Source organism: Notamacropus eugenii, chromosome 1 (genome assembly GCF_028372415.1).
Source record: "Notamacropus eugenii isolate mMacEug1 chromosome 1, mMacEug1.pri_v2, whole genome shotgun sequence".
Lineage (NCBI taxonomy): Eukaryota > Metazoa > Chordata > Mammalia > Diprotodontia > Macropodidae > Notamacropus > Notamacropus eugenii.
The window spans coordinates 324,223,250-324,238,035 of NC_092872.1; the positions used below are offsets into that span (position 1 = coordinate 324,223,250).

General features: G+C 37.8%; 1 protein-coding gene across 6 annotated transcripts in view; it reads right to left on the minus strand.

Annotated features, from left to right (window-relative positions):
• Positions 1-11,343: 11,343 nt before the first annotated feature.
• Positions 11,344-14,786, minus strand: part of PACS2 (phosphofurin acidic cluster sorting protein 2) — a 193,099-nt gene continuing 189,656 nt past the window's right edge. For all 6 annotated transcript variants that reach the window (XM_072629677.1, XM_072629676.1, XM_072629679.1 and 3 more), the window contains 2 exons: positions 13,433-13,546; positions 11,344-12,359 (listed from right to left, as the gene is read on the minus strand). In XM_072629677.1, the coding sequence (XP_072485778.1) occupies positions 12,241-12,359; positions 13,433-13,546 (233 nt within the window). In that variant the 3' untranslated portion in view covers positions 11,344-12,240. The remainder of the gene's footprint in view (positions 12,360-13,432; positions 13,547-14,786) is intronic.

A 14,786-nucleotide genomic window follows, 5' to 3' on the forward strand; every position in this document is an offset into this window, starting at 1 on the left:
GGCCCACAGGAGAGTGAAGGCACAGGACCTCAGAAATGATCCCAAACAGGCTCATCAGGGTTCATGATGACACTTCATTAAGTTTCATTAATAGGGTAGAAAATAGGTGAATGACTGGCTACCAGACCAATCAGACATAGAAGGGAAAGAGGAACATTTTAACACCATTACTATACTGTGTTGAGGGTAGCTAAGTGGCACAGTGGATAGAATGATGAGTCTGACTCATCTTCTCAATTTCAAATCTGGCCTCAGATACTTAGACTAGCTGTGTGACCCTAGGCAAGTCACTTAACCCTGTTCACCTCATTTTCTTCATCTGTAAAATGAGCTGGAGAAGGAAATGGTAAACTACTCCAGTATCTTTGCCAAGAAAACCCCAAATGGGATCACTAAGAGTCAGGCATAACTGCAACAAATGAACAATAAATGCTGTTTTTTCTATACTACTACATAGAAAGTAACAGTTATTCCTTCCTAGGCTAGGGTTGAGAGAGACTAGTCTTTATTTACTAATTAGAAAAAGAAACAGCTTTTTTCTTACTCCATTTTCAATGAACCTGTTGAGATATTTCAGATAAAAAGCAGCGACACAATACAGCAATTTGTAAAGAAAAAATGAAAGTCAGGCAAAAATAATAATTAATGTGAACAGAAACATGTTTGGATCTGAAATGAGTCTCTGACTTCTTCATTTAAAGGGGGGATTCTGGCACTACAGGTATTGGTGGCAATTTTATTTAGGAAAAATTTCTTTCCCTTCCACTACGCCAATACAAAACTACCGAGGTGTGACCAATAGATTTATCAGAACCAAGGGCAAAGAACTGTATCTTACCTTGGGGATTTATAATTTGTCCAAAATATAAGCAAGTCATTTTCTTCCCAGTGTCATGCATGCTGGCTATTCAATCTGAATCAGACTTTTGTCCCAAGGTTATTCAGAGACAACAAATAGCCTGCTTACTTAATTCTGGCAAGGCCTCCTCTCAGTAACTTAAAAATCCTACAGATTGGCCTGATTTCCTGCATGTAAGCTCTTGGATGGCTGGTGATCTTTAATGGATTCCTTTTATTTTCTATAGTTGTCCTTTGAAATGTGCAAAGGAAATATTCTGATCTATGAAGATAGAATATCTTCATGAGATATTATCATCCTCACTTCTTGAATGAGAAAATGAAGCACACCGAAGTGACCCGAGTCATACAATGAATAAGTCAGGCCAGGGCTAGGACTTGAGCCTCTAAACTCTAGATCATTCCTTGATCCCTTAGTTTGTTGTTGCAAAAAGTAGGATCAGAAAGAAACTGTCAAAGATTTTCAACCAAACTCTTTCCAAAAAGGAGCAAAGGTGGGGAGATGAGCTGGTGATTATAAAAAAACCAAAACCAAAACCACTAATAGAAACTTTTTCTGATGTATAGGATGCCATGGAGAGAAAATATGCATTACATCATCACAGGTGTAGAAGTGAGAGCACCTAAGAAAGCCTCCAACATAGCAGTTTTTGAGAGATGGATTCAGAAATGATCCCATTTATAGTTAAGTTAGTGAACTGACAAGGTAGCTGAAATTTTTTTTTTTTTAAATCCAGGCATTATAGAATAAACCCATATCTCTGACTGCATGAGTAACAAGACATTTCTGTGAACTTAAACCCCTTCTCAAGAAGGAGATTAAGGGCACAACTGCAGACAAAGTGCAAATATACCACTATTTCTTGAAGCAGAGTGATTTAGAGTAACCTATATAGTCTGAAGAAAGCTAGAATAGAATGAGAAAGATATCTAAATATTTCAGTCACTTCTGGATCAAAGAACCCTGCATATGGAGCTTAGCAAAGCCTTGTCTGATGCCACCTATTAGTGCTTTGTTCAAAAGCAGGGTTTAAGGTTTGTTTTTTCTAGAAAAGGCTACGACCAAGATCCTTATAGTAAATTGCAAACCACTTTAATAATAAATTTATACAGTTTAAATTGGCAGCAAGTGATAATACCACTAGGATTTGTAGTGAAACTAGGTCCAATATATCTACGCTCTGTATTTGGTTTATTAGGGGTTAAAGAATCAAGGGAGGAGATTTTACTAAGAAGCTTATAAGATTTTTCCCTAAGAGGCAAAACAAACCCAGTCCTGATTTTCCTTTCCTTCTACTACCAGAAAGGGTAAACAGGAAACTGAGAAATTTCCTAATCTCCTTTCTTAGGAGATTAGAGAAGTTAAAGGATTTACGATGAATTTTGTTTTCCATTTAAAGCTGCTCAATAGGTATAAAGTTATGTTTGGAAGCAGATTCCTTTATCCTTATTTTCCCCAAATGTCAATAGTGGAATAGCAGCACCAAAAAAATGAGACAATATGAAAGGTGTCTGATAAAAGGAAAGCGAAGAAATGGGCCACAGTTTGGGAGGAAAATGTATCCCTGCATATTAATCACCTGTTAATATAAACATTCAATATCTATCTAAACACTTAGCCTGTTCACCCACCTAAAGAATCTCAGTGTAAGATGATGTATTGTCTTTCCAGGCATAATAGCTTGACAAAGGCTACAGGTTTTCATTTTTAAATGACAAAGAAGTCCTTAACTAAACAGGAGTCACACAAATTCATTTGTTTTGATTCCTGGAAAGGAGAAAGTGCTGTCAATTTAGGCAACGAATATTAATATGCTCTAGGAGAAATGAGAGTTCAGGTGTGTAGGAAAGGACATCACAACATTCTTTCATGTAAACAAAAAATACGGCACACTATATATTTTCTCTGATCCCCATGTCCTCTCTCAAACCTCTATGAAACACAAATTATGCACCAAACATAAAATGACTTCAGCTGTTTCTATGGTCTAGGAAACCAAGAATCCAAAACAAGGGTGAAAAAACCCCAAACCCAGGAACTGACACTCACTAATCCTGATCTCACTTAGTGTGCCTCTCCTCACCTTCCATGCTACACTAACAGACTCAAGACATAAGCTTATATCAAAAGCCAGTCCCTAGATCCTAGTGCCCCCTCTCTTTTCTGGACCATAGACACCTTGGGTCCAGGATGAGCAAGTTTTTTTAGCCTCAACTTGACCACAGCTCTTCAGGAGCAAGAGCCTGCCAGAAGCTGTAACCTGGAAGTACTAATGCTGCAAAGCTCTGAACTGTCAATAACTCTGAACTGTGGTGCTGGGGAAAGCAGGATTTGAACTGCTAGTCCTGGGAACACAGGGAATGGGACAGTTTACCAGGACAGAACACTGTGTGTATATAGGGAGTTGGGCAGCACTCTACCAAATGTTTGAGGGAAAACTGAGCCTAAGGGAAAAGCACAGCATCTAGTTGCAGCCAGTTCTGACGACTCAAAAGGCAGAGACTTAGGCTGCTGAACTATGAACTGCCCAGTGTTCGGGAAGACTCTATAATGTTTTGAGATCCAGCCCCCATGGAAACCACAACCAGATGGGAGATAGGGGAGAGGGTAAAAAATGAATAATAAGGAAAATAAAGGAGGGCAGTGGGGAAACTGAAAGTACTAAAATTCTAGTACGAAGAAATCCCAAAGACCTTGAACATAAACAGATAAATCAACAGAAAAAACTAACAACAAAAGGAAATATGGCTTCTAGTTCTAGTAAATGAATTCAAGCATCTATGAATAAACACTATAAAATGAAGGGAAATGATCCAACAGTTGATAAGAGCACCCTGTGGAATTTGACACTATATAACCATTAGGTGTCTGCTATAGACTCTGCTCTTTTCTGAGACTACAGAGGTGACCTTCCCCTCATTGTCAGCCCTTGATTTGACCCTAATGCATCATTCCTCTGATCTTCTCCCCCAACCTTCCCTGTACCCTCCCATATTGTAATGTAGTCTCAAAAAACAAGCATTAACCTGTAGGGTGTCCACTTGTCTGCTCCTGAGTGGTTTAAAAGACAAATGAAACTGATGAGAGCAGATTTATGTCCTGCATAACCAAAAATAATGAGCAGAATAGAAAACCTTGAAACTGCAAGGGCAAGTTTCATCAAAGAAATGAGAGAGAGAACAAAAGACTGGGAATGTAAATACACAGAAGTGAAAGACAATCCAGGAAAAGAGAAGAAAAATGTAAGAACATTAAAAGGAAATATGTTCACTATGCAAGCAAAACATATGGATCTTGAAGACAGGAAGCATGGAGACTACCTCCTAGAAGAACTTGACAGGACAAAAAGTCTTTAACACCATAATGAAGGAAATAATAGAAGTGCCCAGAACTTCTGAACATAAAAAAAATAAAATTTCAATTGAAAGAATTTATGGATCGCCTCCAGAAAAACATATAAACAACACCTAACACAGCAAATTCTAAGATAAATAGTGGTTATTAACTGTTCAATTCAGAAACAAGTTCTGCAAGCCATCTGGGAAAAGAAAGGAGAATGGAGACTATTTTGTATACACTAGGAAAAGCAAGGAATGGAATAATGGGTTCCAACATGCACTTGAATTCAGGATGCTGTCAAGGGAGCAAATCTGCAATTCTGACCCTACTCATGTAGAACAAAAGATGAACATTCAACAATAACGAAGAGTTTGAAACATATTTAGAAAGAAGACCAGAACTACGCTTTTCAAACATCAAACATCCCTCAAAATAGAAATACAGGTGATGGGGTGCTTGGACCCATGCTTGGACCCCAATTCTAAAATCACATTTCTTCCTAGCCTCAAAATACTATTCCAGGCATTTTCTCCCCAGCCCAAGGACAGCCTGCCCTAGATCTCTCTTCCTGATACAGTAGTAAGCCACAGGATCTATTAGTTTGAATCAGCTGTGTACTGGCTGAACTGGCTGTGTACTGGGTCATAAACACATTTACTGGAACTCATTAACCAATCACGTGTATCCTAGACTTAGATATGCATACATTCCCTTATGTTTATCTTGTCTAACAAGACATTGATGGGAGCAGCCTGGGTATTTCTCAGTCAGCCCGGACTGTAAGTTGACTTAGTGACTTTTCAGGCCTAAAACCACACCTCCCTATAGCCCCTCCTTGGGTTATTTCCCAGTGAACTATGGTAAAGTATCTGTGCAGTAGATACTAAAAGTATACGTTCCTTTAAGAACCACTCCTTAACCATTCCCTAATCCCTTCCTGAATCACCTAGCTAGCATACTTGGCACAAGTTTTACTACAGAAAATCCTATATAAACTTTACCTATACCCCATTCAAATCACATGTTCCTAAGAACTCTTGCCTGCTGAAAAGTATAACAATAAATCTTGATTTCAAGAATACTTAAGTTGTGAATTCTTTCCAGACTAGCTTGCCAGGGAACTCCTGTCTTGGGTTCCTGTATCTTTCCTGATCCTGGTCATAGGAGAAGTGAATAAATGTAGACATCACCAACAAAGGAGTAACAACAGAAAAACCAGTGACTTCTAATTGTACACAGGAATTAGGGGTGAAGGCAAAAATCTGGGTGAAAGAGGTGGACAGAGATTAAGGACAGAAGCTGGGGACACACAGGTGGACACCCTACAGGTTAATGCTTGTTTTATGAGACTACATTACAATATGGGAGGGTACAGGGAAGGTTGGGGGAGAGGATCAGAGGAAAGATGCATTGGGGTCAAATCAAGGGCTAGCAATGAGGGGAAGGTCACCTCTGTAGTCTCAGAAAAGAGCACAGTCTACAGGGGAGTGGGTGAAGAAGAGGAGAAAATGAATGCTCCAATGGATGAAGGGAGATAAAGAATCCACCCCGGGTGAAACCTAGGGATTTTGTTGCCTGAAAAATCTACTCTTGGGGGAAGAGGAGTGGAATTGGAATCTCTGGGGATAAGTGGCACTTGGAGGAGTAGGAAAGCATGGATCCAGGGAGATTTCCAGGCAGATGTAGGGGGGGAAATGGTCAACAAGAGAAGGTACAGATCAGTGGAAGAAAGGTGCCTGTCCATGGGGCAGTGTACTTTGACACCTGCAAAACTGAAATTGCTCTGAAAAGGCAATGGAAAAGAGGAATCCATGGGATTAGCCCTACAAGGCAGTGGCAAAAAGCACCTAGAGGGAAGAGTTCAGAATGGATACCTTGGAAGCTTTGATTGTTATGAAGAATTCAGAGAAAAGAGAGAGTTCAGATGATTACTGGGGTCATAAATCAGAGAACAAGAGAGTGAAAGATACTCTTTTTTGAAACCTTGCAAAAAATGAAGTTAAAAGGATCAATCTGAGTAAAAAATTGGAGGGAGAAAAATATAACCCGATAAAACCAGAAGAAAGGATCTAATAAATAAAGCCCTAAAGGGTTTAGAGAATGAGAAGAGAAGATCAGGGTGAGGGGCCAGTGGGAACAGGGTTAAACTAAATGAACATAATAGTTATCCCTTCCACATTGTGACTTTCTCTATCATAGTTTCAATATGTCATGGGTTGGTATAAGAAATTGAAAATTTTTTAGGGAATTTTGTGGAAGCTGCAGACATGTGAAGGCCAGCAGATAACAAAGAGTATATGACTAAATTTTACAATATGGTACTGTGAACACCCCATAAAAGACAATGAACAAATTCAGACTTCTCTGGTACAAAGCGAGGGCCAAGAAAATTTTATGCAGATTTTCCAGATTGCCAGGGTGCCACCCCCCTAAACCCTGAAATGTGGAAGGGATAACTATACTGTTTATGGCAGAAGAGGGGGGAAAAATCATAACTTGAAAAAAGTTCAATTTTTAAGATAGATGGAGGGAAATACAAATTCTTATAATTTAAATGTGAATGGATTAAATAGTTAAATAAAATAAAGGCTGACAGATTGGATAAGAAAACTTTAAAATCCTGCAGTCTATTGCTTATAAAAAACACATTTAAAAAACAAAGGCATACACAAAATAAAACTGAGGGGGATGGAAACAAATTACTATGTTTCAAGTGAATCAAAAAAAAGTAGGAGTTGCCATCATATTATCACACAAAACAAAAACAAATATTAAAAAAAAGGAGAAACAAGAAAATTATCTTATGCTGAAAAGAGCTATAGACAAAAAACCCATTATCAGTAATGAACTTAGAAACTCCAAATGCCTTAGCATCCAAATTCACAAAAGAAACATTATCTGAGCTTCAAGAAGACATCACGTGATACAACAGTGACAGGAGACTTCAATATTATTGTCAGTTTTGGATAAATCAAACATAACAGATAAAAAGGAAAACATGAAACAATAAATTTCTGGAGAAACTAGGCTAAACGATTTATGCTAATTTCTAAGTGGGACGGCAAAAAAAATATACGTATTTCTCTGCACCACACGGAACTTTTACAAAAAAAGACCATGTACTAGGGCACTGAGATGCTGCAAACAAATATAAGAAGGCAGAAATAATCAATATATTCTTTACAGATCATAATGCAATACGAATAGAAATTGATTCAGGGACCACAAAAGAAAACATACTTTAATGTCTCCAAATGGAGGCTTAACAATGAAATCTTATATGAATGGACCGGAGAGCAGTTCAGGTGATAAAATGCATTTCCCTCAAAGCTAGTTGCCAAGTCTAGATGCCTCCTCAGAAGGCTTGAATTTGACTCATATTGCTCTGACATTAAGTTTTGAGGTCACACAAGTTTGGATAGAATTCTTTCCCAAGCATAATTTAATGGTTTTCCCTATTTATGTGTTCCAGCCAATCCCTGACCTTGTGTATATATATTGCTTTCTAATTTTAGGTATGATTTTTATAGGTCTGATTTTCAAGGCAGAATTTATGTATGTGTAAAAGAGGCAAGATAGCATGCACAGGAGTCAAGGGGATAGCCTTGAAAATGCAGCACCAAGAACAAAATTCTCTTGTTTGCTGAAAAAAAGATTTTCTTTTTCCCAACTAGTAGCCAAAGACACTAAGCCTATGAAGAAACAAACTAGAATGAGTAAAATGACATTTTTTGCAAACCATATGACAAAATCAAACAGCAAGACAGAACTCTGGAGAGAATGCTCCTGTGATCCAAGACAGGAAATGAAACATTTTGCATTTACCTTGTCATAATGTAATGTCATAATGTAAATTTACCTTGTAAGTGGTACAAAGGTCATAAGTGTAGCTCCCAAAAACCAACTTTAGAGTCAAATACTCTTGGTCTAAAGTTGGAGTCCAAATTTTTTTTTAATGTAAGTGCTGTTTCTATAAAAATACTTGAGACCAAGGTCCCAAAATGCTAGGAATCCTTTATAAATAACTTAAAATCAAAACTCTTTTTCAGAACACTATCTCTGCTAGACTCTACTCAAGAAATTCCAGCAATTCTTTTGGGGGATTCTTTCCATTTGAATGAAATATAATCCAATCAATGCTCAACTGAAATGAGCAGCACTGAAGATGGGTTAAACACAGCAGTTTCACAGAAAAAAAATTCATATACAGGATCCAAGAAGCACATCAGGTCCTCAAAGAACTTAATAGGGCTGGTCTCATATAGGAGGGAGTGCCATCAGAAAGCCACAGAAAACAGAGAAGAAATTGAGAATCTCTCATCTCCTCAATGCTTCTTTCCCAAGTGTAAAAATGGCTCCTATTCTTTCTCCAGGAAATACACAATCCTGGCTTCCCTTCTACTTCTGAAAATCTCTGTGAAAATTCTGTGAAGAAACATTTCACAGTAGTAATAACCCATTGCATTGTATCACAGATGACATTATTTTCTGTTACTACTGTTGCTGGATTAACACAAAATGAAACCCTGTTGAGATATAACAATGAGACCCAGTACATTTGCTGAGATGATGAGGAAGAGAGAAAGAACTGAGCTTTTCAGTAAACAAGTATTGTAAATACACACTGCCTCAGTAGAAATGTTTTTCAGGTTCTTCATAAACCTGTTGCCTTCAGGAAATTCCAGTATCCCACAGCAGTATGCAGAACTCTTTGGTAAACAGAAAATTTTTGTACCCTAAAAGTAAACAGTTTCTGTATCTTACCATGAAAATATCTTAACTGAAAGAGAAATAAAGGCCTGCTTTTGGGCCATTTTAAGTAATTATTTGAACAATTATAAAAAAAACCCCCCAAAATACCAACTTCCATCCTTCTTTACCTGATCCTCCCCTTATTTCCTGTACTCAACAGGGAGTGGAGGGGAGTAAACATTTAGTAAGCACCTACTGTCTCAAGCACTTTACAAAAATTATCTCATTGCTAAATATTAAAATTTCCAAAGCTTTCGTAGATGTCTCTGCTGGACTTCCTTTAGAATGGCCATTTAATCTAAGGAAGTTTGGGCTAAAACTCGTAGAATTATAGACATAGGTTTCTGATCTTCCCAAGAGATTACTTCTAATCACAAAAGAATTAAATGTGAAATCAGAGTCACACATCTAGTCATTGTCCTTGAAACCATACAAAGATGTTTCTTTTGCTAATCAAGTATACACAACTGGCTTTTAAGTATATTTTAGGGTGTTTAATGGGGAAGTAGGTGGTGGTAGGAAAAGGAATACTAAAGGAAACACCGCTTTAATGTTGGATTAGATGACCTTTAAGCTGCCTTCCAACTCTGTGATTCTATACTATCCTCTCCTTTCCAGGCCACATTCCTTCCACTTAGTGGGTTATGAATTTTCTGATAAAGCTGGGAATAATCTCTTTTGGAAGCCTGATAGCCATGATCTATGCAGTCTATTTTTTGAACATGCTATTTCCTATTTACTTCTTTAAAAAACAGATTTAGTGTATTTTCTGACAATCTTGGAAATGCTAGCTTATAGCACTCCACAGGACTGAGGTGACTATTATTTATTTCCCTGTCAGAGCAGAATCCTGTCCCAAGGACTATGGAACAATTTGATTACTCCCATCTCTTAACTCATGGTAAGATACAAATCTCATAGTTGGCAAAGGCATGCATTGCAACAATGAGACATAATTTTTACTTAATTCTATATGGGGAAACAGAATGATTATAGTGGGACAAAGAGGCTGGGGAGTCTTTACTATAAAGGCAGAAGATGAGTGTAGGGAATTTCTTTTAGACTGACAAATAAACTGAGTAAATTCCTGAAGGTCTATCAGCAATGCTCAGTTCTTGCCTAAAGCACAAGTGAGCAGAAATGTCACTATTCATTCCTTCCAGGCTCAGTGAACATAAGAATTCTAATACGAGGATCCTGGATCTACATGCCTACCAGTGATACTGCTGCACTTTAAGTAAAGAATTGTTCCTTAGGTTGGCCTGCTAACTAATCTGTTGATTGTAGGCGTTGGAGAGGTCTAAATGGGAAGAGCTGGATGCACCCTTTAGAATGTCACATGTTTATATTTAAAACTTGAATATGTTGGTCTCTGTTAACATCTCCACAGTCCAAAGGACTGTACAGAAGGTATGCACTGCCATCTAGTAAGGTGCTTGTGGTAGGCTTTAAAAGTACACAGTCCACAACATAAAAGGGACTTGGAAGCTTAGAAAAAAAATCTGCGTAAGCCTTTCCTTAAATAAATTTTCCCTGGAGATGTGAAAGTGTGGACAACTCAACAATTTGTATCTATGCTGTGGATGTACTCACAGCATAAATACAAGTTTCAGACACTGATTCTATGGCCTTACAAATTAAAATGGACTTCTATGCCATTTGAAGTGTGTTCACCATAGGGTATTATCTAAAGGACTGTAGGCTTTGATGCTGCTGGTATATTTCTTTTGGTCAGCAAAACACAGATTTTACATAATCCCTTAAGAATCATGTTAAGTGCAGATGACGCATCCATATGTCAAGAGCCATAAATACAAAACATTTACTTCTGAAGAACACAGACTATTCTCCAGGAAAAATGACACTAGGTGCTAATAATAGAAAGGCAAAGCTCCCCCAGAGGAAATGAGTGCTACAGATTTCCTACTTTCCTGGGAGAGCCTGGATACAGCATTGGCTAAGATAAACTTTACCCATATTATCCTATATCTAGGCCAGTAGCCTGAGACCAAATGAATTAGGGTGCTGAGAGTGAGAAAAGGAGAGAAAACAATTTAGCAAAATACTTATCAAGAGGTAACCCATTTTAGGTTGTTTAACTAACAAAAGCCACAAGGTAATAATAGTGCTTTTCAACCAAACATAGGGAGGTGAGGTCCTGCGAGGCATAAAGAAAGCAGTATTCAAAGTTGCTTGCAGGGTTTGGATGTTAAAGTGGCTGGTTTTACTCCAACAATGCGGATGCAGAAGTATGACCTAAAGATCACAGTTGGCTCAGGTACTGGTCATCAAAGTAATGCTGAGACTTAAGAACAGAAACATCCTTTGTTTTGGTAACTAAATCATAATATACATATTTAAAAGCATTTTTAAAAAATCTGCTACTAAAAATATAAGTTTCTTTATGAGGTTGGAGGTTTTATTGAAAAGAATGAGTTGGTGGAAACTCTAAAGGATAGCAGCAAGCCTGCTGACCACTAAGTACTGGCAGTAGCTTCCTGGCAGCAGGAGGAACATGGGTTTGAATTTGGAGTGGCATTGTCCTTGAGTCTCTTGCCCTTGGAATTTTCTTTAGGTAGGAGCATTAAATAAGGTTCCATCTTGACTGTGAGTCACCCTGGGCAATTCTCACTCAACTTTTTATCCGAGGAGCCTCCTTTTCTTCTACCCGCTTTGAGATGTAGTGAGCTGAGTGGTCCCCAGTTTGTGCAGCTCAGATGTAATTTGATGCAAGTGACTTACCCTTTTATACCATTGCTACTTGAGAAATATTCAGATCTTGTTTTCCCAGTGGAAAGGATGGTGGAGAGCAAGAAAATATTTCCTGTTTCTGAAGTTCTAGGTGGAAAGGAACCATGTGGAAACCTCAAGTTGCAGCATCTTTTTTTTTTCTTTCAGTGTTTTCCCTTTCCCACCAAACAAAAAAACGTCCTAAATGAGATGCTCAAATCTTAATCTTGCCCTCACTCTCTCCCCCCAAAATCTTCCCTTAAACATGTTTAATGTTAATAAGCAGTGCAGTTACTCCGCTCTCCAGCTTGGGAATTGTTCCAATTAATTTTTAGGTTACAAATACATTCATACTTAAGACTGTTTTTTCTTTATATTTTTAACGATAATAAACTGTAATATTAATAGAAAAGTAATTCATAAAACATTCCAGCAAAGCAGTCAATCATCTGCAGGTTAGAAAGCAGAAGGATTTTCAGTCAGCAAACAGGCAGCACTTGACAGTTCCGGTGAGAATGGTGATCCCTCACTTCCGTGTTTGTTCACCTTCTGTCAGGAATCTAGAAGTTGAATTTGGAGTGTCCAAAGATGCAGATAGGGAAATGCTTGACGTGGGAAGACCACTGTGCCGCCAACTGAAAGAACTTGACGTCATTCCATTCTACTCCATCAATGAGAACTAGGTAGAGAAGGAAACAAGAGCTCAGATTTGCAAAAGCATAAGCCAAACCAAATTTCCTGCTCTGGTAAAATTCTGATGTAACTGGCCCATACCATTCTAACTGTAAAACAATAAGATTTCTTTTTTAGTGTTCCATCTCACTTTCATAATCTGCTATTTAAGGTTAGACATGAATGAAGAGGAACTCTGAAGGGCATAACACAAGATTTAAAAAACCCAAACAACATAATATAAGATAAAAAAATTAACATTTTGTTAATTTTCCAGCTCAACTGTCCACTCAGCATTATATCAAGTACTGTTATTAATTATTCTGGGGATCATGTACTTATGTAGCATTTAATACAATCTTCAAGTTAACTGATTTGCTAGGGATTTTCAGAATGTTCTTCTTTCCACGTCTAACAGTTTATTTATTTTTTTAAATTATCATCACACTATTTCCCCCCACAGAACTGGGAATGAAAATGTAATATAATGGTAGGTTTGATTTTTATCTATTAGGTGATATAGCAAGAGAACAGATAGGGAATACACTATGTACAGCCTTAAAGAAGTATTATCACCTGGAATATGATTAAAAAATCACCTTAGTCTTAGTCGAACTACTGGTTCCACTGACTTCCTTCAATGCATTTTTTGTGGCATGGAGGGCACCCTATGCTCTTAGAGACCATGCCAGAGAAATGCAAGTTTTGACAGGTCCTATCAAGTTGGAAAGGTTCTGAATTGAGATACAGCGGATTTTTTTTTTGTCTACCATTCAAGGACCAATTGAAATTCAGAGAAGTTCACCATCAGCAGGCTGGCCATTAGGTAAGGATTTCTTGATGATGATCCTCTATAATAAGTCAGAGGGGAGGACTGTGATCTAAGTTGGCAGAATCTTGAAGTGCCAATTCAAAGGAAATCATGGGTTTTTTTCAAAATACTGAAGTACTGAGGAAGATACAAGGATGGTAAGAATGCTTACAATTACAAAGGGCGTTAGGAACGTATTACTCCTTTGGAAACACAGATCTTTCTGGAGGTTTGTGTAAGTTCTTATTAGGAAATACTTCAGCACTTACCCCGTAGCATGTTCTGCTGATGTTTTGCAGTGCAAATCAACCTATTAATTCCTTCAATACATTGACTCTTAGACTCAATTTCCTTGTCTTTTGTTTTCTTAGGCAAAAACATCACTAGGAAAAACAAAGCAAATTTTATCTTGTGCATCAATAAAATATTTAAATTCTGATGCTCAAATCTGTAGATGAGAAACTGTGGATAGATGCTGAAAAGAGAGAAAGTACATTCTTTTTCGTTAATAAAAAATGAAATCATAGCAATGGAGGATGAAGAGTTGGCAGCCTAAAAAAAACCAAACAAGATGACACCTAATATTCAAAATTATTTAATTTGCTATGGAAAATGAGGTGGTTCCAATTTACATTAGGATATATATTATATATAGGATATATATTATATGCTTCATCCTTGTTATGGTCTGGAAAAAAGCTGTTTTGCATGGCCTAATTTGAAAAGTTGTCTGTGCTCTACATACCTCTTCTTTTGCCTGGTTCCTTCTTCCTGCTCTGTGCCTTCTTAGGAACTCTCTGTATCTGGATCTATTATGTATCTACTATGCCTAGAAGTCTACCTGAGTTTACTAGATGATTTATAGCTCCTTGACTATGACCTCAAAGGTGGGAAGCGAATCAGACTCACCTATAAAGCCCTTGAACTGGCCTGATGATGGAATTGGACTCAAAAGTGCCAGTGAGCACAGTGAATTGCCTCTTCTTGCCATACCCTAAAGTTCACAAAATCTGAGGCTACCTGGCATTACCCTTCGCTGTATCCATTCCCTTCTCTGTCTTGCTTTCATAGTCCAATTCCCAGTGTATTGAGTCACTGGGCTGACCTAGTTTTTAAGGTATCTGTTGTTGCTCTAGTCTGGGAGACAGGGAAGGTGTGGGGATCCTGTACTAGGAAAGCATATTGTCCTAGTACCCTTCTCTTGTTACCTCTGATTAGCCTTCAATTCTCCCTTGTGTATATCCAGTTAAGTCATATGGCCTCCACTCAAACAAAAAGACCTATTACTTTCATCAAGGAATGTCTCATCTAATTCTCTGAAGACCCTTTAGTCTTAGCAGTGGTCTCCAACGATCTCAAATAGGCCAGTCAGTTTGCATAATCAGTGAGACCACATGCCTAATCTTGTAGAACTTATTGCTACTTCAAGGAAAACTGAGTGAAAAAGTATAGATGATTTAACAGAACCCATGCCTACAACTAGAATATTATACTAGTTTATGTCCCATCCACAGTACCATCTTTGTCTTAAAAAGTCCAGCACGTTATAGGGTATAAGCTTCTATAGGATGGGTTTTTAGTCTTTTTTGTATCAGAGACACCTTTGGCAGCCTGGTGAATTGA